The sequence below is a fragment of the Chrysoperla carnea genome, chromosome 4 (assembly GCF_905475395.1).
Source record: "Chrysoperla carnea chromosome 4, inChrCarn1.1, whole genome shotgun sequence".
Taxonomy (NCBI): domain Eukaryota; kingdom Metazoa; phylum Arthropoda; class Insecta; order Neuroptera; family Chrysopidae; genus Chrysoperla; species Chrysoperla carnea.
Genome location: NC_058340.1, coordinates 15636561 through 15664246, shown reverse-complemented (window position 1 = coordinate 15664246; position 27686 = coordinate 15636561). Strand labels below are relative to the sequence as shown.

Here is a 27686-nt window from a genome sequence, read left to right as displayed (position 1 = left end):
ACAGAAAACTGTCAGGTAATGGTTAAAAATTTGTGGCATAAACGATTAGGACATGCAAGTAAAGAAGCTATTGCAAAGTTGGGATTAAAAATGTCAGATACAATTTGTTCATCGTGTGTAGAAGGAAAAGCTACTAGATATCCTTTTAAAAGAAATGAACAAAAAGCAAAAACTATTGGAGAGCTTGTACACAGCGATATATGTGGACCAATAAATCCAGGGACGTATGACGAAGGTAAATATTTTCAAGTCATCTTGGATGATTGCAGTCACTTTGTAGTTGTGAAAATATTAAAATTCAAAAATGAAGCTGAAAAAAATATAAAAGAATATGTAAATGAAATGGAAAGACAATTTGACATACGAGTAAAAAGGTTTAGGTTTGATAATGGGGGAGAATTCTCATCGGAAAATTTCAAGAATTTTTGTAGACAAAAAGGAATTAGATTAGAATATACGATGGCGTATAGTCCTCAACAAAATGGAAAATCAGAACGTATGAATAGGACCCTACTGAATATGATTCGAACAAAAATAGCAGACTCAGGTATACCAAAAACTCTGTGGGGAGAAGCACTAAAGTGCTCAGTGTACGAGTTGAACAGAACACCAACAACTGGATTAGAATCAAATCAAACTCCTTCGATAATGTGGCATGGACGAAATGATATAAGTAAACTGAAAATATTTGGATGTAGAAGTTGGTTCACAATAATGCCAAAAGGTAGCAAACTTGAACCCAAGGCCAAGAAGGCAGTTATGGTTGGTTATTGCGGTGGAGGGTATCGATTATGGTTACCAGATGAAAATAAGATCATCAAGTCGAGAGATGTACGGTTTGATGAAAATATAATGGAGTATAAATTTAAAAATAATGAAGAAAAGAGATATCTGCGAGCCGAAGTAGACGTGGATCAAGAAGAAGAAACCGAAATAAATACAAAGAAGATTGAAACAGACGAAGAAAATGAAGAAAATAAAAATCATGAAGAAAGTGAAGAAGAAGATGTCGTGTCAGCCAATACAAGAACAAAATCTGGGCGAAGTATTACAAGACCGAAAAATTTATCCGACTATGAAATATATGAAGCATATTGTTTATTGTCAAGTTCAAGTGAAGAACCGAAAACGTACAAAGAAGCAGCAAAATCACCAGAATGGCAACAAGCGATAGAACGTGAATTAGAATCTCACAAGAAACTGGAAACATGGTCATTAGCCGAACTTCCAGAAGATAAAATAGCTATTGATACACGATGGATTTTTAAAATCAAAGAAGGTGGTCAGAAGAAAGCCCGATTAGTAGCAAAAGGCTTTCAAGTGCCCAAAGAAGACGAAGAGTTTAGTTATTCACCAGTTTGTAGACTTTCAACTATCAGAATTTTGTTATCAATAACAATTCAAAGAAATTGGACACTAAGTCAAATAGACGTTCCAACAGCATTTCTTAATGGAATATTGGAAAATGACGTGTACATAAAAACACCCGAAGGTTTAAATTGTCAATCTCAAGTGTTGAAATTGAATAGAGCCTTGTATGGTTTAAGAAATGCACCAAAATGCTGGAATATTAAATTCAATGAAGTTATGACGAAACTTAAGTTTAATCGTTCAGAGTATGATTATTGCCTATATAAAAACAATGATGTGTATTTGATATTGTTTGTTGACGATGCGCTAATTACAGGACCAAAAGAGAAAGTTGAAAAGTTGGTGAAAGATTTATACATTGAATTCAATGTTAAAAACATAAAAGAAGTAAAAATGTTCTTAGGAATGGAAATCCATAAAACAACGAATGAAATCAAGATAACTCAACATAAAATGACTTTGCGATTACTAAATGAATTCAATATGATGGAATGTCGTTCTGTTGAAACACCAATGGAACAAAATTTTCAGATAGATGAAACACAACAGGTTTTGGTAAACATTCCTTACAGAAGATTGGTGTGTAGTTTGATGTATCTTGCAGTCGTCAGTAGACCGGATATAACTTTCAGTGTATCAGTGTTAAGTCGATACCTTGATAAACCTACGATGCAACTTTGGAAAGCTGCAAAACGAATCCTAAGATACCTAAGTGCAACAATGGATTATGGAATCAAATTCGAAAAAGGAGAAAGTGGTTTAGAAGGAATGTGTGATGCTGATTGGGGTGGAGATAAACAAAGCAGGAAAAGTATTAGCGGATTTGCTGGTTTTCATTCTGGAAATATTATTGCATGGCACTCAAGGAAACAAAATTGTGTCGCACTGTCATCTATGGAAGCAGAATATGTGTCAGCAAGTATTGCAACGCAAGAATTGGTAAATTTGAAAGGTGTTTTATCCGAATTTGGTGAATCAGTTCCAATTATATTAAAAATTGACAATCTGAGTGCAATTTCTTTAGTTAAAAATTTTGAAAACTCAAAAAGAAGTAAACACATTGAAATCAAGTATCACTTTATAAAAGATTTGTGTAATAAAAAACAGGTTGTTTTGAAATACGTGTGCTCAAAAGAAAACTGTTCAGACATTTTCACAAAAGCTCTTGGCAGAGAAAAATTTCAAAATTTTAGAAACCTTTTTGTGAGTGCTTAAATTATATTAATTGAAATGTGTATTTTTTTTATTTTTTTTTATAATTGAAATTTTTTTTATTTTGTTTTACAATTGAAATGTATACTTTATTTTTTTTAATACATTTAAATTGAGGCGGTGTGTTAGATATTAAAATTGAAATACGCGCCTCTTATAATTTTATGTAAACAATGTATACCTAGATGGCACATATGTAAACATTAGAATATAGGAAGTAGAGTTTCAACATGTGTGAAAAAGGTGACTGTAATGAATAAAACTAAATTGATTGTAATCGATCTTTTTTATTATATTAAATCATTCAACAAATTTATCTTTCAATAAACATAAATTTATCACTTTCGACAACTGATTCATAAAAAGAGTACAAAATAAAAGGGTATTTCGAAATTTATTTGAAAAATTCATGTAATGATTGAGCGTATTTACAATTCAATATTTTATGGTTATGATTTCTGAATCAGTTTAAGTCTCAAAAGGGACAAGCACTTTCGGAGAAAAATTACAGAACGGTCATTTCTTACGAAATAAGTATTGCTGTTACCAAATTTAAAATGACTTAGTAATGATATAAGAAAAATTATATTGATCTAAAATGAGTCTCAAAATAAATCTCACCGAAATGAATCAAATCTATTTTTCGTATCTGTTAGCTAATCAGCGAAACTGTAAATTTTATACCTCGCATTCAATAAAACATAAAAATCAATTTCAAGGCCTCTAAACTAAGTAAAAATAGACAATTAGATATTAGAAGGGTAACAGGAGAAAGGGTCGAGGTTATTAACAGTAGGACAAACATTACCCTTGGTTCGGTTTAGTGGAAGCTTCTAAAGATGTAATAGGCATGTCATAGAAATTAATTCGCACCAGGTCCTTTCACCAGTATTTATCGTGACGCGAATAAATATTACTTTTAAAAACGCCTTAAGCACACGTTGAAAACAAGAATATTTTCTCACTTTTACACTTAAATATTCAAAAAATATGATTTTAAATAATTAATAATTTAAAAAACTTGAAGAGTGATCGCGATCACTCATAATCCGACGAAGATTCCATTTTGATTTTTAAGAATGTACTTTAACTTATTATTAGAAGTTTAAGTTACATTAATTTACTGGAACTTGCTTCTGGCTATGAACAAGCAATAATTACTAGCGGTAGTAATTATTAACATTTACAACCGACTTATCACAGCTACTATGCGTTGACAGAAGGCTAAGCTTGGAAAACATCTATAAGTTACACTTTTTATGACAAAAAAACATTAAAAATAATATGGCTTTTGGCGCTTCATTAAAGCAATACAAACTAATCATTTTTTAATATATTGAATTTTAAAGCAAAGTTTTTATTTTTTCAGCCCCCACGTGTAGAAAAGAACAAATACGTGAATATTATTCAGAAAATGGTTGCCGATCAAGAAAACCCGTTAAAATGGCAAAATGTGTTGGTAGCTGTGGGACAAGTTGTTGTCATACAATGAAAAGTAAACGACGAAAAGTTCGTTTAATATGTAATGATGGTACACGATATACAAAAGATGTAGACATTGTCCGAAAATGTGCATGTACAAAAAAATGCTACTGACTGACAAATGTCGCTAATCATAATTCCGACAACAGTATTGACGATAGTGTCAATCAAAAATTAACTAATAACCTTACAAAATTATTTGATAGTAACAATAACAACATGGTATCTGAACCATTAACACTTACCTTTATCGTTGCAAATCAAACAGTCAATGAGAACAAACTAAATAAGGAATCATATCAAACCATTGCACGGACGCATGTGTCTGAGTTACGTGATCCAGATAAAATATTACGGGAACATGAAAATTTTTGCATTTTCACAGCATTCCTATATTTTATAACAATCATGAGTTTTGTATACTTAATGGTTACATGGATCAAATTAAAAATGCTCAGTCGCATGGAAATTATGCCTTGGTAGCATTTACTTTATGTATGATCGCATCCTTTATCGAAATTTATAACTAAACCTGTATATTTTTAACTTCAATCAAGACCAAATTATTAACAGAACTTTATTCTAACTTTTAAATAAAACATCACATACGAACAATTTTATTATCCCCTAAAATTTTAGATAAACATAATATATTTTAAGGCGTATTTTATATATTTAGAAAATTTTTAAAATATTTATTCCTATAATATCTCTTTCATAAAGCTTAAAATATAGAATAGAAGAGAAAAAGTTATAATGAATTTGTTAAACAAGTTTTTTTATTTAAAATATCACAAGAAAACACCAATTCGAGTTCTCGAAAATAGTTCCATTCACAACTCATTACAATAAACCTCCACGAAAGGGTACACATCTTTAGAGTTTTGTACTAAAACGATAAAAAACGACTTAATTCATACAGCCGTATTATGTTCGAACAGGTTTAAATTCAATCGCGATTTGATAAAATATTATCGCATTCACACTGCTGTGCAGTTGAAATGAACGATATTTCATTCCAAAAAATATTCTTTAATACTAATTTGTTGAATTGCTTCAACCCATAGTTCCAGACTAGTCCAATTCACGTTTGAATTGAGAAATAGTATTTCAATTCAATTCGAGTCGAAAATTTTATCTGATCGCCAATGATTAAGTACAATTGAATTGAACTCGATAAGTAATGTACGATTTTTCCCTTTATTAATTTATGGCGAATAGTCGTACACGATAAAAACAGACATAATAATCATTTGGTCAAAATCTATGATTTTTTAATATTTTCAGATAAGGAGAAGTTGTTAAACAAAGTTCTGTGTAGATCAATAAATTTACTAAAAATTCAAAGATGACTAATCCATTCGTTATTTATTAAATTCATTACAATTTAATACATATTGACTATTTTTCGAATTACATGCCAATGAAAAGTAAAATATCGCATATGAATCAAATAGAACCAGTTGAACATGCTCTATGTATGATTCGAATTGATTCGACTTTGATTTAAACTTCGCCAATTTTCTTAAGAGACTCTAATCGGAAGACTATTTAAAACTTAACAAATTCATTGTATACTCATTTTAAAAAAATATCTAATGAATTTATTATCCCAAAACCATGATTAGAAAGTAATTTTTAAATTCCACATATTCGGAGAAAAAAAAAGTATACAAAAATTACTTCTAATTTAAAACATATAAAATGTGCAGATAAAAGTGACTGACAATATTGAAAATTTTGGAAATGTGGATGCGTTCATGGATAAACTAAATATTTAAAAAAATATTTCAAAGGTTAGAATTATGACTAGCGACAAGATCTTGTATTTAAAAAAAAAAAAAAAAATAGAATGTATATCGATTGCAGTCTATATTATTTATATAAAGAAAAAAAATGTACTTGGTACAACAATGCAAGTGTTAAACACTATTCCAAAACTTATTTATTCTAAATCGGTCTCAAAACATATCGTAAAATATATCAAAATAGAGAAATTTTTAAGAACGATTTAGAATTCTTTATTGGTATTATGAAATTAGAATATTACATACCACTGAAAGTAGAAAAATAATACGCCAATAATCAGAGTTTAATCAATTCAATAATGTCCATACAGAACTCCAAAAATTTTATGCAAACATTGAATCTCTCCCTTGTGGAAATTAATCTGTTCTGGAACTCAGAATACTTAGTTTGAAATTCAAAAAAAGAATATGTGAAGTAAAACTATCTCTGAAAAATTTAGAAACATTTTGAAAATATTAAATAAATTATTAATCAATTATTTAATGATAGAAAATGGTAATAGATTGAGACTCTTTCGGAAGAAATATTCTACTACTTTATTAAGTTAGCTTTATAAGCTAGGTTACTACTACTTTGTCACTACTTTTTCTGAGTTACTACTTTTCTGAAAATTTTTTTAGTATCTCAGAATATTTCATCTTTTACCATTTTCTATCATTAAATAATTGATTAATAATTTAATGTTTTCAGAATTTTTGCTGATTTCAGTTTCAACTGAGAGATTTAAATACTAATTTTTTGCAACTTTCATGGCGGTTCTATTGTGTCGTAATTTACACATTTAATGTCGATTCACACTTATCGGTGGACGGAACTAATTCTGCGGCAATACTCTCGCTCTAGAGTGCCCACTTTTAATTTTTTTAAATAGTGTTGCTCTAAAACGACGAAGAAACTACAGTGGGTAACCCATGGATCAACTAAATTATAAATTCATCGTTCTTAGCTATAAAATTTTAGGTCAAGCAAATCATTCAGACATTTTTCATTAATATCTCGTTCAGTTTTCACTTTAACAGTTCCTTTTATTTCGGTCACAGTGAACTTTTGATAGTTCGTATAGGACTCTATACCATTGTAAATAAACTCAAAATTGAATAAATATATCTTATTGTTTGGCGACGTTAACCACTCAATCTTACTAAAATAAATGTTTGCCTTAGTAGTATGTAATATTCGATACGCTGCTTAATTTCTAGGTAAACTATACGTTTATTGCGCTTAGCCGAAAAAAGAACTCACAGCGAACGATCGTATTCTACGTGATGGTGAGCGGAGCGCACTTTAACTCGTGAGCACTCTTTTTGGCTACACAGCACTAGTGATAAAAATACGTATTTCGTGCATAGTTGTATAAACTGGCTTAAAACGGTAAAAATTTGCATTAAGCTACAGGATTTTATCTTGCGGATCAAATTCAATTCGTATAAATAACAATTATAGCGGAAAACTACTTGTCTTACAGATTTTACATTCTGATATCATAAACCTGCTACTACTAAAACAAATGTTTGCCGTTTCTTTAGCTATGGCTACAATCGTGAACGAAGCAAGTAGAAATTAAGCATCAGGCAGCCATTATTTTAACAATAATGTATGAATTTACATAATTGTGTAGAATTTTAGAATTATATTAGAATTATAGTATTAAATGTTTATATTTCGTTTATACACATCAAAGAAACAAAAATGGCTGAATTATTATATATAAATGAAATACAAACTAAAGAATACCACTATTGATATTATATATAAAGGATGTTCTTTTTTTTTAGTTATACTTTTTGAAACGAAATTAAATATATAAAAATAATGGTAATCGCCATGATATTGGCTTTATTAAGAAGATAATTTTATACCATTTATGTTAAATAATTATTTTCGGTTTATGAGAGCCGTGACTAGCTGTAATGAAGTGTAATTTATAAGTCAATTTTAGTAGTCGGGGCTATGCCCATAATAACACGAAAAATTACTCTTACAATGAGTCCACAGAAATGAATCCTTAGAAGTGAGATCATATAAATATTAAAAATTTACACTATTATTGGATTTTAATACTAGGAAAGACTCTACCTCGAGATAGAAAAAAAACTACAGCAGGGTATAAGAGCCCATGGCTGAATTTAAAGCGCCTATCTAGGCGGGATCTAGTCATCGGTCGTTGCGTACTTTTTACTGAGCATCAGGCTGTCTAAGTGATTGAAAACAAAAGACAAAAAATTGAAAACAAAAGACAGCCTGATGGGCAGTACAGGGTACGTAACGACCGACTCGCATTTTTGCCTGCAACCTTTCCACTTTAATTTTACGTCCTTAATATATATGTTCTTGCATACGCACATACCATACGTATATAAAAGAGTATAGGACATTAAAATGTATCATTAAATAGGTATCTTTTGCCTTTTAATTCAATGAAAACATCAGCTGAGTTATTTTAGTATGGTTAACATTTTTTCTACTCGTGACGCTTACATCTTAGCATTAAAATCGAATACTAAGCAAAAAGCGCCAGTCAGCTGTCAGCATGACGTATCGTTTTCATACCACTCACACTCTATGCTTCATCCGAATTACCCATTGTGCCGATATGCCCAAAATCATACTAACAACATAAATGACAAAATTTGCTTTCCAATAAAGCCAACAACATGGCGATAAACAAAATTTTTTAAATGTTTAATTGCATTTTAAAAATTATAACTTTAAAAAACATCCGTTATTTAAAAAAAACTCAAAAAACAAACAAAAAAACAAAAATGCTGTATAAAATATATGTAATAAGCTTTCAGATTTATTAAGTATTATAATAAAAATAATGTATTTCTGTTTTTTATTATTTATATTATTGAAAAAAAAAATGTTTTCTTTACTTAAAAAAAATGAAATGTTTTAAGTATGTTTGTAAATCCTAACATACACTTTAAAAAAATAAAAAATGAAGTAACTGACAACTTGATTAAGATAATATTTATTTTTTGTATTTTGAATAGTTAGTTGTAAGGTAATTATTAATATAAATATTAATAATATAATATTGTATTTATTTAGAAATATGGAAATATCGATGTTGAAATTAGAATGTTATGAACAAACTTTTTCACAACAATACGCGCAGTATTTTTTATTTTCATAATCAAAAATAAAAACGTTTTAAATAATGTATAAATAAATAAGAAAAAATCAAAACAAACAAGAACAACGGTCTCATCCATCATTTCATCTCACAATCAAGTTGACAGTGTGTCTATTTACCAAGACCTCTGTATATGAAATAAATATAAAATTATTAAATCATTTTATTTAGTGTTTTTTAATTATTTCCATTCAACATCCTTTACAGAATTAATTCATCTACGTACTCAAATCAAAATATATTTAAGTTGACCACTCATACTGTAATTTATACGTAAAGTAAATTCATAAACACATACTTGGTTAATAAAATCTGTTAAGTTCAGGTCCAGAGGAAAAGAGCTGCCCTGTCTTACCCCCTCGATATACCCATGCTAGCTGATGATACACACATAGACTCTAATAAAATTATATTATACTGGTATATACGTAACCAACATTATTTCCAACTCCGACAAATCCCGGTACACCACATTCATAATCAAATTTGTACATAGACAAATCATAGTATATGTGGTCGCCTTTAGGAATGCGAAAAATAATTACTTCGACAACTTGAAGAGTTGAAAATCACTGACTAAATTGTCTTATAAATACTACTTTTCACGTTTTTTTCTGTGTCCAAGTTATCCTAAATAATCCAAAAAATTCCAAATCAGAGATAAATTTCTAATTTTTGTGTGTTTTTCTGAAAAGATCTCCTCCTTCCAAAACATCGAAAAAATTAGCAAAATATGTTCATCTCCATGTAGGTAAAAATTATTATCCTAAATCAACATAGTCCAAAAAATACAAGCAGTGGTTTAATTGACAATAAAGTGGATAGTTTCTGAAATATCACTTGTTCATTCTGGATTTTAGGTGATCTTACCTAACACCGCGCTGAATAGTTAAATCGTCTAATAAATACTAAATTTTTCTTTTTTAATATCTCTAAAATGGAAAAGTAATTTCAAGTGAGTTTTTTCCAATACCAAAGTTACATCTATATTTCTCCTAATTTTTTAATCCATGTTCATTCAATTTAGTAATTTGTCGTGATTAGAAGGTACACAAAGGGGATGAATGCGACACTTAAATCCCTTTCGCTGTACATTTAACACTCCACATAATGATAAATGGCTAAATGGCTAATTCTACCATGGCTAAATGCACAGAGAGAGGGTTTTATACGTCATCCCGTTTTATATCCCCTGGCGATGGTTATTCAACTATGGGAACCTACATCTCAAATTACTTTTAATACATCCTAGAGATTCAAAAATTATCTCTTCACTTTATACCGTAGAAATAGCTAAAAAGCGCAAGAGAACATACTTTTTTAATTTTAAAACAATGATAAAAAAATTTTCTTCATGTGTATGACACAACTCGTGCATCGTTATTTTATTATAAGTCACCCCAACTCTTACTAAAGAAACTAATACTTACTCGAGAATAAGAAATAATTTATTTCTGAAATAATTTAAACGATTAGAGTTAATTAAGGTATCCTTAAAAGAGTTACATGAGTTTTGTAATTTTCAGAATTATATTTGTTTAATATTTTTCCAATATTTTAAGTAAATCGGAGAAAATATATTCCCTGGGTCAAGGATGGCTAACCAATGACACCGATCAAAGTTCATCATGAGGAAATATATTATGAACGATCGCGAAAGATTCTATGAAGGCACGCTCGTTTATTATTGTAGTTACATCGTGGACTATAATTGCTAATGACGACACACAAAATTTTGGAAATATTCGTTACCTGACACGTTTAACTGTTTGAAGAAGCTGGCCTAAGCTATTTTAACCATACTTTCATGTAATTATGCCTGCGAGTCATTATTTTCAAAAATGAATAACATTACAAGACTCGCTTAGAAAGCGTTTGACAGATGACTTCAGTCAGTTCAGAGCATGCATGAAAGCAACATCTGCTAAAAGCAACAATCCTAATATAAGTTTTTTGTCATTTAATCTGCAACAGCAAAAGTCAAACTAACATACTGGTGCAGGAGCTCGCAACGTCGGCAAAAAAAGAATTTTATTATTGCTGATTTTATGATATGTTGTTCCCCGTGCTCTTTCTGTTAGAGCTTTGGCCATCTGGCTGCCGGAAGTGGTTGCGTTTAGTACTGCGCAGCCTAAATGCACAGGTCATAATACTAAATTTTAAAAGAATTTTATTAAGTCTGTAATTTTAATATTATGTTATTTAAGTATAGAAAAACCTAAAATTAATTTGCCAGACGTTAATTCGGTTGCTAAACCTTGAAAAAAAGCGAAAAAGTTATGAAAAATAAATGACATTTGTTAAATATATACTTTTGTTAAATAATAAGTATATATAAAGAAAAGAAAAAATATATTTTCAAAATCGGCTCATCTGGAAAAGGCTTTAAGTAAAAATGTAATTTAATGGAAAGTGTTCTTAGATATGTTTCAACTGCGATTGCCGGGGATTTTTTTTTAAATTTCTAAATTTCACTTGTTGTGTTAATTAAAGTGCTTTGAGTTGATAGTATTTAGTATTATTATTTTTCCAACAAAGTCAAAATTATTTGATGTCTATATAAGTATATAAGTCTGATGTCTTAAGAAAAGTGGCAAATTGATACATAAAGTTTCGCCATCCCTAGCCTAGATTATTAAAACAATTATTTGACCCATGTAACCCCTTTATAAAAATAAAAGACTAACATTTTTTAACATTAAGATGTTTTATTTTTTTTATTCTATTTACATAAATGTCCAGATATCAAGATATAAAATATTAAGTTAGAATATCAAGCGCGAATATAACAATATTTCAATTAAAATGATAAATTTACTATTATTTAAAATATTACGATTATTATAAAAATATGATCCGCGAATTGTTAAAACCTGGTTGAAAAATTTGTAAAAATTACTTTTTTAGATCAAAGTAAAAAATAAATAACCTTAAATTTAAAATTACCTAGCAAATTTTATCATACGACTTTACGACAAGATTCCATAATAAATAAATTTCAAGTTTGTTTAGATATATAAAATGACTTTAAATTTATTATGAAATTCACCGTTAATATTTAAAGGAACTTTATTATGAAAATCGAAGGCAAAACTATTTTCTGAATTAATGATAAAAGAAATTTTTTGTTAAATTCCGCTTGAGAATATTTTTGTATGATAATTTAATGATTTTATCTCAATGCAACTTAAATTATTTTATATATTTTTAAGAAACGGGTGAGTCAGGAAGAACAATATACTAAACTACAAGAAAGAAATGGTATACCTTTTCATACAGTAATTTTAAAAAACTCACAATTTTTTCTTATTTGATCAAAATCAGTCTCAGTAGTTCAGACTATGTTACATTAAAAATTTAAATTTCCCCCCACTATTTAAATTTATAGAATCGATTTGTATCTCTATAAACATAAACAATCAACTGCATGTCTGCCTAAGCTTTAAAAATTCGAAAACTACTTGTAAGAGAAATTTCATTTTAAATCTTGATAAGAAAATTTTCCATGTGTACAGCGAACTTTTTTGAATAGGTTTGTCTTTCAACTATAGGTATAATTTTAGAATTATTTTTATATGTAAAAAAAATTCTTAAAATTTAGAGCATTCTTCCTAACTTACCTTGTAAAATTAAATTAGAAATCAAGTCAGTTATCTGCTTCATCGTAAATTTTAAATTTTGACTTAACTTTTTTTTAAATTGTAATAATATTATAAAGTCTATAAATAAATTAAAATGAACGTATTAATTGTAAATTGTAATGAAAAGATAGTATAAAAATCATACAATACTACTAATTTTTAGTTAAAATCCAAATATGAAAATTATTTTTTCGATTAGGACTGAAATAACTTTTAAAATATCATTTTCTTTAAAAAAAAATATTTTAGTTGAACTTATTCCAATAACAATAGAACAGTTCTAAAACGTCGAATATTTTATGGTTCTGTATTACCTTAATTCAGTACCAATAACTTAATTTATTAATTTATGCATTTTTCATGCATCCATAAGTCATAAAATAATTATTCCAATCGAATGAAATTTGTCATACCCCATTTAAATAAAAGAAACCGTAGTGATATTGTTTTTTAGGAAAATTAGTATATTAAAATTTGTATATACTCGGTGTCAATACAAAAACCGCACGATTTTCCAATCAAATGATAACTATTTCGAGTTAACAGTCAAGTCATAGGATTACGAAGCAGTACTTTATTTGGACAAACATAAATTCAAACTATAAATTGCACAATGACATGATCAGTCTTTTAAAATTTTGCACCAAAGAAATTTGATGAATTATATATTTTTTCAAAAAAACCGTAGAAAACTTTGAAGCTATTCGAAATTTTATTTTGATAACTGACTTGATTCAATTTTTTTTAAAGTAAAAAAAAACAATAAAATATTTCTTACCCACAAATATAAATACTTAATTAAGTCGCTGTGTTGCAGGAAGACGTTTTCTCCGACGATTCCTTTGTTGCTGCCGTTGTTGAACCCAAAGTTCATAATACCGTTCTGCTTTTAACCATTCTTGGTACTTATACCACCATTCTTCCCATTTTATGTAATCGTCAAGTGTAAGATCACGCAAATAACCTCTTTCTTTATAGTATTGATAACGTACTCGTACGTCATCCCATGAAGCTAGCCCAGATGGACCAACTGTTAGTAACTCATCAGGGTAATGTCCTTGTGGAGCTGGTGAATGACTAATATGAAAAAATAAACAAAATAAAGTTTATTATTATGTTCTCAATAAGTGGCAATGATTAAAAAAAAGGTATATCACGAGCAGTTAATTCTCGACGAGAAAGACAAAAGGTTGCATGTTCACCGTTTCACGATAATAAAATTTGTGTCCCATTTTTTTTATTTTCTAGAGTAATAAGAACCCAAAAGTCACCAAAATGCATTCTTTAGAATATTTTTTAGGAAACTGTTTGAAATTGATTCGAGAAATCGCTCTTTATATAGAACTTTGGACGATATTTCAAAAATCATGCTCCCAATCATCAAATGAACTAAAATAATTTGTTTTTTTGGGTCAAAATGACCCTCTTATCCACTGAGTTTTATCGCAATTTTCTCGATTTTTTCATTTTCTATAAATGGGCAAAAGGGAGTTTGATAAAACTTGATACATAAATTTGGGCCCAAAAAATACAAAAATCCAGTTCAACTGACAATTGGTCGAGTATTTTCTATGATATCGCCAATCCTACATGAAACCCCTATATTTTAGAAATATTTCGGCGATATCTCGAGAATTACTCACCTCGGCTTCAAATGAACTGGATTTTCGTGTTTTTTCGTATTTGGGGTCCTCTTTTCCCTATATATTACAAAAACAGAGTAAAAAAAATTTAATTTTTTGGTGTATTTTGAAAGGCTAAAGGAACATGGGGCACAGTGAAACAAACAATTGACTTTATAATTCTGTATAAATCGTTTCCAAATTTCCTTGGAATAATAAACAAAAAATGTTTCCCTACCTTAAAAGGGTAATACCAAAGATCAGTTATCCCTAATAATTCAAAATTTTCCTGCTTTGTGTCGGCTACTGTGAATAATATAAATAAGGATCCGCTCAGATAAATTAAAACCGGAAATTTACAGATTAGTTTTTTAAATATCGAAAGAAAAATGTATATCATTTTTCAAGGAAAGGGGGAACGTACAAAAGACAGACTAACAGACTGTACTATACCAAATAAAGACAATGTGAACTATCGTTTTAAAAATTTCGCTTTTCATAAATTGTTTATTTACTATTTATCCAAATATACTATGGCAATACAAATCTTAAGACAAATGTAATAAATGGTTGGCCGACCTGTCACTCGATGTCTTTGGTGTGATTCATAAATAAAAAAAAGCGCCAAAATTTCGTTTTTTGAAATTGATATAATAAGATTTGTTATAAAAATAAACAACTAAATAATACCTGTAACGAGGTGGTGGGTCGCCATAAACAATGTCATCCTCTTCTATCATGACCTTCAAGTCACCGCCACTAGAATTTTTCGTAATTCTCATGTTTTCAATGTCTCGTCGATCGACACTCCACTGAGCCATTTTACCAAATCTTTCACTTAACGTTAAACGTGTCGCTGCAACAACTGGTGGTGCATCCGAACAACTAGAACTCTCATCAGAACCAGATGATTCGGCAACTGTTGGGGATAATCTCCTTGGTTTGTTTGACTTTTTCTCTTTTTTAATACGTATTTGTGCAACCTTTCAAATTAATATAAGTAAAATTTTAGAAATTTGATTTATAAAAAATAACAGAAACTCTCGTTTTATTTCACTTCAACAGAGACTATTCACGTTCTTTTCTAAAACTTTTATTTAACGTAATGTGTTATTTAACAAATGTCGTTAACAGATTTATTTCTGTACGGCATTTATGTAATTCGCTTTGAATACTTATGCAGAGTTAGTGTCCAGTATCGTCGCATATATTTGGAGGTGCTGGGATGAGACAGCAAGGTGTGTGATATTCATATTCTCACTTGTTTTCACCTGTAGAAACGCAAAAATAACGCCATGGTGATAAAACTTTCTTTAACATATAGGAGTATCTTTTTCAACATAATTCCCGGTGGATCATTTCACCCGAAAAATTTCAGCATGGGTTTGTGGTCTATATTGGCAATTCAATATTCCACGAAATGCCACTCGGATGACTATTTCTGAGAAAATTCGGATGACTATTTCACGGTGAAAAATGATTTTTTAGAGATAAGACCTTTACAGATGAACTTAGAAAGTAACATAAAATAAAAAACAAATACATTGCCAAAAACAAAACTGTAACCTTCTAATTACAGTCATAGTATATCGTATATTAAAGCTAACGATCACCCAGCTGAAATACCCGAATGTCAATGCGGTCTTATACAGCATGTATACTCAAAATTAAAAGATTGCAGATTCAAATCCGGTAAAAATCAATTTGTCTTTTCGTTTAAAACAAACGTTCCATTTATTAGAAAAGTAGATAATTATTTTTGTGATGGTCTTCCGTAATTTTTCTTCGACCTGCCAATACACAACTAACTCCTAGCCTGTATATAATTCTAGTGTTCAAAAAAAGGCTAAAATGACAATGTGATTAGCCTCTGTTGGCATTTATTCAAAATCAAATTATTTTTTTTAATGTTAAGTGTCATAATTTTACCTTTGGCCGTTTCGATTCTTTTGGTCGCCGATTTTTATCATGTGCTCGTGATGGAGGGGGTATTATTTCTTGAATTGGAAGCGGCATTTGATTTCGTGCACGTGGAGTTGGTGACGCCTCTGCAATATGTGATCGTTGAGACATATGATTTGAAGGTGGTGGCCGTCTTACTGATCCAGATGAAGTAGATGGTTTCGTTTTAATTGGACGTGCTCGGCTCGAATGAGGTGACGGAGATTGAGGTGGAGGCGATGTAGGGCCTCGCGGTCGCGGCCGTTGCCCACTCACTTGTCCACTCTTTACGCGATTGTTTGAATTATTTGACGCGGACGCCGAGTTTACTTTATGCGATCGAGAACGCGGTACCGAAAACGAACGTGATCTATAAAACAAAATTATATGTTAAAACTTAACTTATTATAAATTTTATTTAAAAATGTCCACAGATTTCGTTCTACACTGTTTCTACAATTTAATAGTACGGATAAAAATAGTTACATCGACAAACCTGCCATGTAAATCGGTCTTCGATAATTAACAACAACAATGAAACATAAATATAGGGGTGTTTGATTTTATTTTTTTAAATGTCTACTTACAAAATTAAGTGTAATTATAGAACAATAGATAACAATAAAGAATTTGACAAGAAGGTAAGCCTCAGTTTGTAATGCCGAAGGAAAACTAATTGTAAAATTTAATTTTTAATATAAACTAACTGAACTGTCTTTGGTGATGTCACTAGCAAAAATTGCACTATGTCTACGACTTTTAACTAGTCGAGTTTCGTATGATGTAAAAGTTTAATATCAATTGTCATTAAAAATTTTTAAGTTTTTGGAAACTGACACAAGCCAACATATACATGGGCATCGAGAAAAACACGTTTCTTTTATAAAACGTAAAAATACGTGTCTAATATTTACAAAAAAGCTAACGAATGAAATGCAAATCGGGCCTCCACTTCCACGCCTGGGTAGAGGTCAACTTTGAAATCTTAAATGAAAACCCTTATTTTTCTTATAAATTCAGATTTTCCACATACAAAAAATTTGTTTTGAAACATTTTTTTCGATTCGAATTAAATTAATCGGGGAGTACGTATTAGCCGGGGGAAAAATTTTTGAAAATTATACAAATTAATGGAAGATACTGAAATATTTAGATTTGTTTACTTCAATAATGCTAAATTTAAGGTAACCTCGCCTCTATGAAGGGGCAGGTGCCAGGTTTGTTTCTTTTTAATCAGTCGCACCCAATATTTTTGTTGTTGCGTAATGATAATGATTTTTTCACTTAAAACAAATCTTAAGAGCCTAGCGCACTGACTGACAAGTTATGCCGTAATCTGAAGATACACCACCGTTAAAAGCATTGACTACGACAGCGCTGCAAAATTTAAATTATAGATAAGAATACAAAAGATTGGATTCAGTGAATCCTGTAGCGACTGCTAAAATGTCAAATCTACATAGCTATTATTAGTTGCTAGTTCGTGTTTGTTTTTTATAAATAATTTGAAACAATTTATTTGTATTTAAACAGATTAAGGGCACAATGGAAAACAGCATAAATTATTGGTACATAACAAAATATTTTGTCATTCCAATATGAATAAAAAAAAAGCATGAACTTTAGTATAAGTTCAAGCTTCGATTTGACTTAATATTTATTTTCGAAAGAGTATAAAACTAGATTACTTTCTAGGAGCAATCAATCACCCCTTTATAATAAACGTATAATTAAACCGTACGGGTAAAATTAATGAAAAAGAAAGACATCTGTGGATATTCTGAATAGGTACCTTGAACGTGCCGTTTTGTGGCCACGATGTTTTGGCGAACAAACGGAACATGAATCATCTGAGCAACTACTAAGAGAGCTTGCTGAAATTGATCTTGCGGAGCGTGGCGGTGGTGGTGACCTTGGGCGTGGACGTGATGATGTCGATGCCGATGGAGCGGGCGGTGTACGACGTTGCCGTGACCGACTACGCGAACGGCGTACAGAACCGCCATTACGTCGCGGCGGCGGTGAAGAGCCGCCATTACGTCGTGACGGTGAAGGGGACGGTGAGGAGCCCTCGATGTATAGAGCTTTATATCCAGTATGCCTCCAACTAAATCCATTTTAACGATGAATAAAATTTTACTAAGATGAATCATCACTTTTAATTTAATTACAGATTTCAATTTATACTCAAATTTTATCAAAGTTTAAAAGAAATTACTTTAATGAAAACTAAACAATATCTTTAAAATGTTAAGGCAATCTTTAGAAACAATAACTTACTCCATTCAAAGAGTATTTGTCTAACACGTATCGACAAACAAATGGCTAAAATATTTGGTCTTAATTTTTCTTTTTGATTTTCAATAGCATATTACACATCTAGAGAGCAAAGTAAAGAATGTCTCAGATATCATGTTCATGGCTCGACGAAAGTTGACACTTTCTGCCCGCAGGGGAGAAAAAGTAATTACTGGGACATTTGAAAATATCGAAAATATATATCATTTTAAGATTCCCGTCACTTTATCAGATTGGATTACATCATAAATATACGTTTGATCGTTTTTGAAATAGAGAGAGCAGAAGATAGAGCGCTGAGCTATACGTACCTTAGTGAAGGGTCAATATTTATAAATATATGGTATTAAAAAATTATTTAAGTAGTATTTAATCGATAAAACGAAAAAAAACGTATTGCAGCATGGCTATAATTTTAAAAGTGAATATCTCTGTAAATATTTTTTTTAAATAATTTGGAAAAAGCCACTAAGCCACCAGTAAATATTAAACTTTAACGACTAAATTGTAATAAAACTTATTTTCTACAATTAAGGTTATTACAAAAATTTAAATTTAATTAACATTAATCGAAAAACTTTCAAAATTACTGACGGACGCGGCGGTTTTATTATTCACGATATTATTGTTTAAAACTTCATTATGGCAAATCTGAAACAGTTTTATTTGGGAAAATTATCGAAAATGTTAAGTTTTCTTTCAGTCTAGGGCATAAGTTTATGGCTTAAAAGTGTTGAGGTTAAGTACATCACGTTTCCAACCGGACACACAGTTTCATATATATTCATAAGCTCTCGAAAAGACTCATAAGAAACTTTTTGGTCGAATTTATTCAGCATTCATATGCCGATCCGTGTCAAACTATATGAAATATTCCTGAAGATGACATTAAAAATGAAAATGTGTAAATAAGAACTTTTCGGGCTTTAAAAGACAAATTAAGAATTATTTAAGTAAAAAAAATACCATTCCACAATCCATAAAAATTACACATCATAATAAAATAAGTAACACACACCGATTTGGATCTTTTTCTTCCACTTCTAATAATTTTTTATCCCAATAACCATTTGCATTGGGTGAAGCACGTGCTTTCTTCATAACGTTGTCAATTTCCCGGCGACGTCCAGCCGGTTCGCTGGGATCTGTTATTCGCGAATGTGTTGGATTACGATCCATCCGAAGTCTGCTCGAAGCTGCAGCCGCGCGGGAACTAGACGAATGCAAGCCCTCCTTACGACGATCCGGTGACCGTCGTCGTGAAGACATCTTTTCTGTAAAAATAAAGAATTTGTTAGTTATAGCCTTGAAATACATTATTTGCAAAAAATATCAACCAAATCTTAAGACTTATTTTCACAATCTTCGGTGAATCTGGCCTGACCTCTGATGATATATTATTATATAATCAAATATAGTTCACATGGCTGCTGATCATCTTTACACGAGGTTCATAGGTTCGATTGCCGAGTGACAAACTAAGAAAGTGAATTTTATTCTTATAAAACTCTACAAGATAAAAAGTGAATTTTTTTTTGTTAACAGAAGCTACATTCATTTAATCAAAATATTAAAAAACAGAAGTCCGAAAAACCAGCTGTTTGATACGTATGACCGCATTTGAACAATACAGTAATAACAAGTTTTTCGATTCGATCATATATACTCTGTGCCAAAATAAACGCATAAGTTGATCATTCTAAGTGATATTACTATAGCATTACATGTAAAGCACATATAATGTTATAACTATATCACTTAGAATGGTAAAACACTTGCATTTTTGTGACACAGAGTGATTAAAACCAATGAGTCCACATTTAAAACATGTAAATACTAAACTTGAAGAAAAAGTGGTCAGGCCTCTAACTTACAGTAAGAAAAATTTATTTTCTGTAATTTTGTTTATTATAAAAAAATTTATATATTTTGCTATTATAACGTAATAACGAAATTGTCAAAAATGTATTATGTTTTAAAATCTAACATGTATTATAATTATAATTGAATGTGACAATTATAATTATAATGAATGTAACATGTATTATAATTGACGAAGACTTATCTCGTGAATGGTATATCGCAAACGAAAAAAATCAAAGAGCTTTATATCCTTAAAAAAGTTTTCTTAATGAATGTATTTTTAAGTGTATTAAGACCAAGAAACAGTAATCATATCTCAAAAACTAAACGAGTTTTCGAAAAATATTACTCTCCATTGTTTTCGTCGAGTTCTATTAATTCATCGACAGGGCGACAAACTTCTAGGCTTAATTACCAATAACTTTGTCAAAAAAAATCTGTCAGTGAAATTTGACTTCGTGAGTTCGGAAGATATAACATTCACCAATTTGAATATCGAGTTTACGAGAAACTTGGCCAATACTTTTTCTAATTTTGAATGTTCAAAGAGTTATGATTTTAAAAATGGGGCCACCCGGTTGACATTCATGGCCATTTTCTTATCATGTACGAGTGGTATTCTAATTTCAAATTAAAGCAAAGAAGTTCTAAACACAATTACTTAATAATTTCTTAAAAAAATAAATACAAACCTTAGATTTGTTGAACCAAAGTTGATCGTGAAGATGCTTCTTGTATTTTCTGAACGAATATGCATTCGCGTACGACGCGGCGTTGGGCTGCAACGATTTCGGCGAGCAGCAAAGCGGCTGCAAGCACCCGATACTTAATAAATCACGATTAACCATTTTACTTAGATTATAATAAAACACGTAATATACTGAAGGTAAAAGTGATGGGATTTGGGATTAAAGAAGTTCTACTTAAAATAACATACAATTAGTATTTAGTTGAACTAGCCACAAAATATTGAGCATGAAATAAAAAACGTGAAAAAAATGAAATAAGCAAACAATAAAATGAATGAAATTAAATAAAAAAAATAAACGAATACTTAAAAAGTAAAAAATCAAAACACCACGAAATTGAAAAGTTTATTCCCGAAATTGTGTTTCTCGGATACACTTAACACGAATTATATCAACACATTTCGATTTGAATCATAAAACACAAATAACAACACAAAATGAAATGAGTCTAGAATGTTTTGACCCGAATAACGTAAATTAAACATTTTACCGACACTAGCCACCATTTTATATTTCTAAAACACCACCATAATATGATTTATATATACCGTTCATTGACCGAACAAAACGACGTTAAGAAAATATATTCACGAATTTTACGATAAGTTGACACGATTTCAAGCAAATGTAAAACTAAAAACAGAAAACTTCAAATAAAATTATAATTATGATAAGTTCGAAAAAAAATATTTTGTGACAGATCAATATTAAGTAGATAACTTCACTTAAAATGATAATTATGATAAAAAATTATTATTGTTCATCAAGAATACACTTAAAACTTACTTTATTCACTCTGTTAAACTTTAACGTTCCTTAATTATTATGTGTATAATAAATTGATTAAATTCGAACAATATTTTTATTTTAATCAAATATTCAACACAGCCTACATACACTTGTTACCGGATGAGCACGGACAATTATGGAGGAAAAAAAGATTCATTACAAAAATCTACTTGTCCGAAGTTATGGTTATATCATTATTTACGAACGCCTAGCAAAACATCGGTAGAAGTTTGCTTTCACTGGTTTAATGGCTATATTGTAGGCAATATAGGCAACAGTGTTTGCATTATTCAAAAATGAATAAAAATGGTTTTATTTAAAAAAAGCTTAAAATTATTTTTACTAATAAAAAAAAAGAAAAAAACGCACAACTTAGGAATAAAATCGATTTAGTTTTCGCGACAAGCGAAACCAACTGTGAGGACGAACTTTGGTGCAATTTTTCAATCCAACAAAAAATTTAACTTCGAGTCATTCATTAAGAAATTTTAAACATATTTTATCTTTTTTGTTAATAACGAACAGTTAGTTTCATTTATATAAACCATATAAACCAAAAATTTTGCTGAAAGGCTCATTTCTTTAGTTGAACGCGGTATTGCCAACTTAGTAGTGTTACTACTAAAACCAGTAGTTATTCTTTATTAGCCAAAAATTTTTTTGAATACCAAAAAATTTTTTGAACGGACAAATAATTTTATATTTTAATATCATTTATGCATATTATTGAAAGTTTTATGATAAATATAGAAAAATATTATGGTAATATTGCTGCCTTATAGTTTTTTAGTGGTTTTCTACCGCCTGGTTTAGTGGGCTTGGGAATTGAAAGTTCGCAACACTGGTTGTACGATTTACTGCCATTTGAAACAACATATAATTATAAAAATTAACGTTTAGAAAATTTTTCTAGATGATTTTAATTGGATTACCATTAAAAATAAGATTATATTTTGTTTATTATTATAAATTTTATTCGACTAAAATACATAATAAACACAAAAGAGTTTATCTGATTTTCATTTAGATATGTTATAAAAAATAATTTGTACATAAATTCAATAACTTTTAAAAACTAATAATGAACAATTTTTAAATTAATTTATAATTTAAAATTCACAAATAATTTGAAATTAAAAAATTTTGGTGAATCCAAACATCAAAAGTACGATAATGAAACTTTTTACCAATGTTTCTGCTCCATCTATAAACATAGAATTTCAATTAAATTTTATTTATAGATATCAAATGCTTTATAATAAAATATATAAAACTAATTTGAAAGTGTAATAAGATGTAAGGATAAATTATTTGGTAAATTACAGGACAATCTTAAATAATTCTGAAACCAATCCAGCATGCTTGGCCAGTATGAAAACGGTGTTCTCTAATTAAAAGCCACGCTGCCATAGTAAACTCAGGAATAGGTACTCAACATAAACCTTACGTTTCGAAATCATGCTGCACCCGTAGGCAGTTTCGAAATTTAGCCCCCCCCCTTCTTAATAAAAATCTGTCAGTAAAGACCTTTTATTAGTTTTTGAGTTTCATCAGTTAATTGGCTCCGGCTCGAGCTATCGTTGTTACAGAAGAAGGATACATTCATAAAAAAGCACTTTCACCAGAATACATCGTTGCTAACATATTTGCTCTGTTTTGAACTTCTTCAGTATTCAAATTTTTCAAATTGCTTAAAATCGAAAATTTACTGTTAAAATTGGTGTACAATTGACGCCCCTTTTGAAGTTCATTCACAAACATCTCTAATTACAAGATATACTGTCACTCTGAATGTTTCCCTACTAATTTGTATATTTTAGCTGGAAAAAGTAGTAAAAGTACTAATTTGTATATTTTAGCTGGAAAATATAGTTTCAGGTTTCAGAATGAGCCTCATAGCAAAGGTTCGTCGTCAATCGACAAAGCAAATTGTAACAAAAAAAGAAAAGTTTTCAGACATGAAAAATAGATCCCATGTCTAGGAACTTCTGGGCACTGCATTCTCTTTAAAAGTTTTCACGGCATTCTTTCCACATTAAAAAAACCGTTTGAAATAATAAAAATTATTCAAAAAAATAAACATACCTCTGCATCCTCGATCATCGTCACTGACATATCCAGCAGGACATTTGCACTGACTATCATAGCATATAAGTTGGATTGATTCTGTAGTTGTAGAATGACATTGATCATCGCTGGTACACCTTCCATTCAAGCCTAAAAATTTAAATTTGTAGTCGAGTTCAATAATAATTTTTATTCTCTTTGTCAAAATCGAAATAACTAAATATACTAACCAACAGTAGCAATACATGTTCCATTAAAACGAGATGGATGACTATTCTGCGAACATAGACACACTTTCGAAGAATAATTCGCTGGATTCACCATACATTGCCCATAAAAACCCAAATATAACTTACATTCTTCTTCTAATATACATGTTTCATTTATACGTTTTGCTTAAAAAGAAAAATAAGTAAGAAATTTCTCTCAAATATAGGCAAAATTTAATACACTTACGTGATAAACACGTTGTACGATCGGGGGACGCTAAGTATGTATCTCGGCATTTACATTTTTCATCTTGATCACAAAATGAATGTGGTAATGTTGAGGAACAATCCGAATCTTCCGTACATAAACCTTGTATGGCTAAAAAAATAACGTAATAGTCGATTTATTGTACTTTTTAGTATATTATTAAGTTGACTTTCTCATTTAAAATTTTCAAAAGATCAATTGTTTAACATAACAAGTAAAAACAAACATGATTGAGTTAATTTTTGAAATAGGTACTCTGTCACATTATACATACATACATGTTACACATACGTAACTTATATTTTCCATATAATACATACTATACCATTTGCGCTCTCACGGTTAAACAGTGATGTTTACGGAAATAAGTTTCGTACAAAAGTTGGTTATTTTTTAATAAGGAACATTTTTTACATTTAAACTTTTGTTCTATCTCTAACGGTACACAAGATGATTCCTACGGACCCAAGACCAAATTGACCTATGTTGCTCATTTAGTGATCTCACTTATTACATCCTGAGTACGCTGTAAAAATTTCAGCTTGATATATTTTTTCGTTTTTGAGTTATCGTGTTCACAGGCGACATGCAACCGGAAATATTTTTAAGCATTACAAACTTGGGACTAAACTTAGTATACCTTGTATATTACATATATGCATGGTATCAACGATTAACTCAGTCAATTGTTTGTTTTCACTTAATGTTGTTATAAACTTTAAGGCATGTAAATCAACATCCAAAGGGACTCATGTTTATAAATATAATAGTTTTCTTTTTTTAATTATTAAAAAATTTTCTTTTCGTAATTCTAAATGAGAAAGTCCCATTAAGCCTTACCGGCGATGCATTCGTTGCCTTTTTTTATGAAACCGTCCCAACATTCACATCTTAGTGTTCTTCGTCCACATAAGCTCCAATTTGGCGAACAATGACTGTCTAGTTTACATTGTTCACCTAACTGTCTACTAGCGGGCAATGCATCTTCAAATTGTCCATCTGTAGAAAAAATATATTTTTATTCCAAATAAAAGAAACAGTGTTAAAAATTTTTGATATGTCAGACTGGGAATACATAAAGACAATCATTTTTGCTCGAGTTGATTAGAAGTGGGTCGATGAAACACAAGTAAGTATAACTCGAAACTTCCCAATCCACGTACTTCTTGGGAAATATGCCTAAGAAATAATAACAATCAAATGTTTGTTTAGAATACAGGGCAGTTTTTTCCTAGTGGTGCAAATCATGCGTGGTACTCAGGCACAGGATGTTGGGGGATGGTTACAATCGATGGGTATTGGACAGAGAAAAAAAATACAATGTCTCAACTTAGAAGAAATGTTCTAAACTCATGAAAATAGATCGGACATCGACAGGCAAGATCTATATTTAATATTTAATGGTCGTTGCCTATATTTTTTTTTTACATAAAGACTTCACTAGGCGTACTAAATTATATTTATTCTCATAATTTAATGCCCGGATTTTCTAATGTTTCAATGTCTTTACCCATATATTTTACACTTCCTGTGACAGTATTACCCGAGAGATTGGCTAAATTAGTCATAATAAGTATCGAAGTAGATTTCAAATCAGACGATATCATCAAAAACTTTGCCAATTTAAAGGGTAGAAAAATTGAATTTGATGTTTAAAAATGTACCTATTTAATGTTATTGCGTAGAATAATATACCTTTGGGCTGAAAATTTTTCTAAATATAGCCTCTTTTTAATTTAAGGACCCATGGTTAACATATAAAAAATACTTCATAATAAAGTTCACAGACTAAATTAAAGTGGATAAATTTGGAAAAAATTAACCAAATGAAGAAGAATTTAATTAGCTACATATTTCTTTCCATCATGAATCATATAATCATGAATCATTACTAATTTTTTGTTATCAGTTTTTTTTTATCAAACTATCCCGTAAATGAGTAATTTCGTTTAATTTAACACTAAAAATCGTTATCGGAAAGTAAAAAAAGTACGACACCCCTTACAAATTACGACATCTGTAATCGCAATAACTATTTCTACCTTAATTCACAAACCAGGGATTTTTTAGTACAACATAAATTCGAACTACGAAATATCATAGCCGAAACAATCCTAATAATACTCTTTACTTTCAGAAAAAGAATAAAACAGCAATTAAATAGAAAAAACTAACTTTTGGCAAGAATCACAAAGAACCTATTTATTCATTAGAATATTTTTCGAGATACCTGTATAATTTGAGAAAAAAAATGTGGTAAAAAATTGTTTCTTATCTTCAAAATATATGAATTTTGCTGCAATTCGCAATTCGTACTTTAATAACAAAATTCAATTTTTTTGTGTACTACAGTTGCTAGAATTATAAGATCACACCATTTCTATATCTAAAAAATTCCATGCAAAATCAAAAAGCTAAAGACAATTCAAATTATTGAACGGCGGGACTGAATTCAAAACACAATTTTTGTTTTAACTTAAATTATTATTACATAAGCAGATTTTTTGTTAATCCAGAATAAAAAATATATCCAATAATTTAAATATCAAACTGTTCTTTGTTATCGAAAATATAGGCCACACCATTTTATCATAAAAAAACGTACGCAGCAGAATATTAAACTGAATCACGAGTTATAAAGTAAAAGCTTTTTTTTAAAACTATGAAAATGTATACTCACAAACAATTACAAAAAAGCACAAAAACACAAATAAATAATTCAAATAATTCATTTTCATTTGCAAGATTTACTCTTCTGCTTTTTAATTTTTCCAAAGGTGTAGTAATTAATTTTAATGAAACACCTTAATCATTGTTATCAAAAATGTATTTTTATCAAACATTAAAAAAAAGATATTGTCAACAACTAGATAGATAAAGCCATAAAATAAATTCAGGTGATTTCACAAGTTTTAAACTCTTTATCTCTATATTTACAATTTATTAAAATTTAGGGAGTGTTTATTTCAATCGAATTTGTAAAAATTATCGTTTTTATACGTTGTTTTTGAATTTAAAACACTCACAAAAAAATTGTAGAGAAAAAATCGCTAAATATTCTAATATTTTAGATTAGAAAAAAGAAGTTGGAAACGAAATAAAAAAAAAGATCACTCTAATGAGATTTTATTATGGTGTTCGGGACTTTCTGTTTTTCCATTTGCACACGACACGACTCATATTGGACCTCAATTTACAGATTACACATTCATTGAAACAACAGACA

General features: G+C 29.7%; 3 protein-coding genes across 9 annotated transcripts in view; 1 reads left to right on the top strand and 2 right to left on the bottom strand.

Annotated features, from left to right (window-relative positions):
* Positions 1 to 4192, top strand: part of LOC123299080 (protein slit) — a 361559-nt gene extending 357367 nt beyond the window's left edge. For all 3 annotated transcript variants that reach the window (XM_044881293.1, XM_044881294.1, XM_044881291.1), the window contains exon 26: positions 3953 to 4192. In XM_044881293.1, coding sequence (XP_044737228.1) covers positions 3953 to 4179 — 227 coding nt within the window. In that variant the 3' untranslated portion in view covers positions 4180 to 4192. The remainder of the gene's footprint in view (positions 1 to 3952) is intronic.
* A 9216-nt stretch (positions 4193 to 13408) lies between these two features.
* On the bottom strand, positions 13409 to 22046 carry LOC123297597 (serine/arginine repetitive matrix protein 1). 5 transcript variants are annotated; one of them, XM_044879332.1, is made up of 8 exons: positions 21914 to 22046; positions 21071 to 21203; positions 19534 to 19789; positions 18010 to 18324; positions 16206 to 16587; positions 14967 to 15259; positions 14298 to 14354; positions 13409 to 13731 (listed from the first exon to the last, which is right to left on the bottom strand). In XM_044879332.1, exons 3-8 carry the CDS (start codon positions 19782 to 19784, stop codon positions 13449 to 13451), a joined length of 1581 nt encoding a protein of 526 aa, XP_044735267.1. In that variant the 5' UTR covers positions 19785 to 19789; positions 21071 to 21203; positions 21914 to 22046; the 3' UTR covers positions 13409 to 13448. The 5 variants fall into 5 exon arrangements, with proteins under 5 accessions (XP_044735267.1, XP_044735266.1, XP_044735268.1 ...); XM_044879331.1 differs by having other exon boundaries at positions 21071 to 21187; XM_044879333.1 differs by lacking the exon at positions 21914 to 22046 and adding an exon at positions 21433 to 21580 and having other exon boundaries at positions 21071 to 21187.
* Positions 22047 to 23026: 980 nt separating this feature from the next.
* LOC123297599 lies at positions 23027 to 27192 on the bottom strand. Its single transcript, XM_044879337.1, has 6 exons — positions 27141 to 27192; positions 25301 to 25459; positions 24440 to 24571; positions 24214 to 24378; positions 24002 to 24133; positions 23027 to 23120 (listed from the first exon to the last, which is right to left on the bottom strand). The coding sequence occupies exons 1-6, from the start codon at positions 27190 to 27192 to the stop codon at positions 23050 to 23052; spliced, it is 711 nt and encodes a 236-aa protein (XP_044735272.1). The 3' UTR covers positions 23027 to 23049.
* Positions 27193 to 27686: the final 494 nt, after the last annotated feature.

What these genes read in the sequence shown, in the direction of transcription:
- LOC123297597 (XM_044879332.1), bottom strand. Translation starts at nt 19,784, where the DNA reads ATGTCTTCACGACGACGGTCACCGGATCGTCGTAAGGAGGGCTTGCAT. An exon ending in GAAGAAAAAGATCCAAATCG is followed by an intron (nt 18,325 to 19,533) that starts GTGTGTGTTACT and finishes AAATGGATTTAG; the next exon opens with TTGGAGGCATACTGGATATA. An exon ending in AAGAATCGAAACGGCCAAAG is followed by an intron (nt 15,260 to 16,205) that starts GTAAAATTATGA and finishes TTAATTTGAAAG; the next exon opens with GTTGCACAAATACGTATTAA.
- LOC123297599 (XM_044879337.1), bottom strand. Translation starts at nt 27,192, where the DNA reads ATGAATTATTTGAATTATTTATTTGTGTTTTTGTGCTTTTTTGTAATT. An exon ending in AGGCAACGAATGCATCGCCG is followed by an intron (nt 24,572 to 25,300) that starts GTAAGGCTTAAT and finishes TTATTTTTTTAG; the next exon opens with CCATACAAGGTTTATGTACG. An exon ending in TCGTACAACGTGTTTATCAC is followed by an intron (nt 24,379 to 24,439) that starts GTAAGTGTATTA and finishes TTTCTTTTTAAG; the next exon opens with CAAAACGTATAAATGAAACA.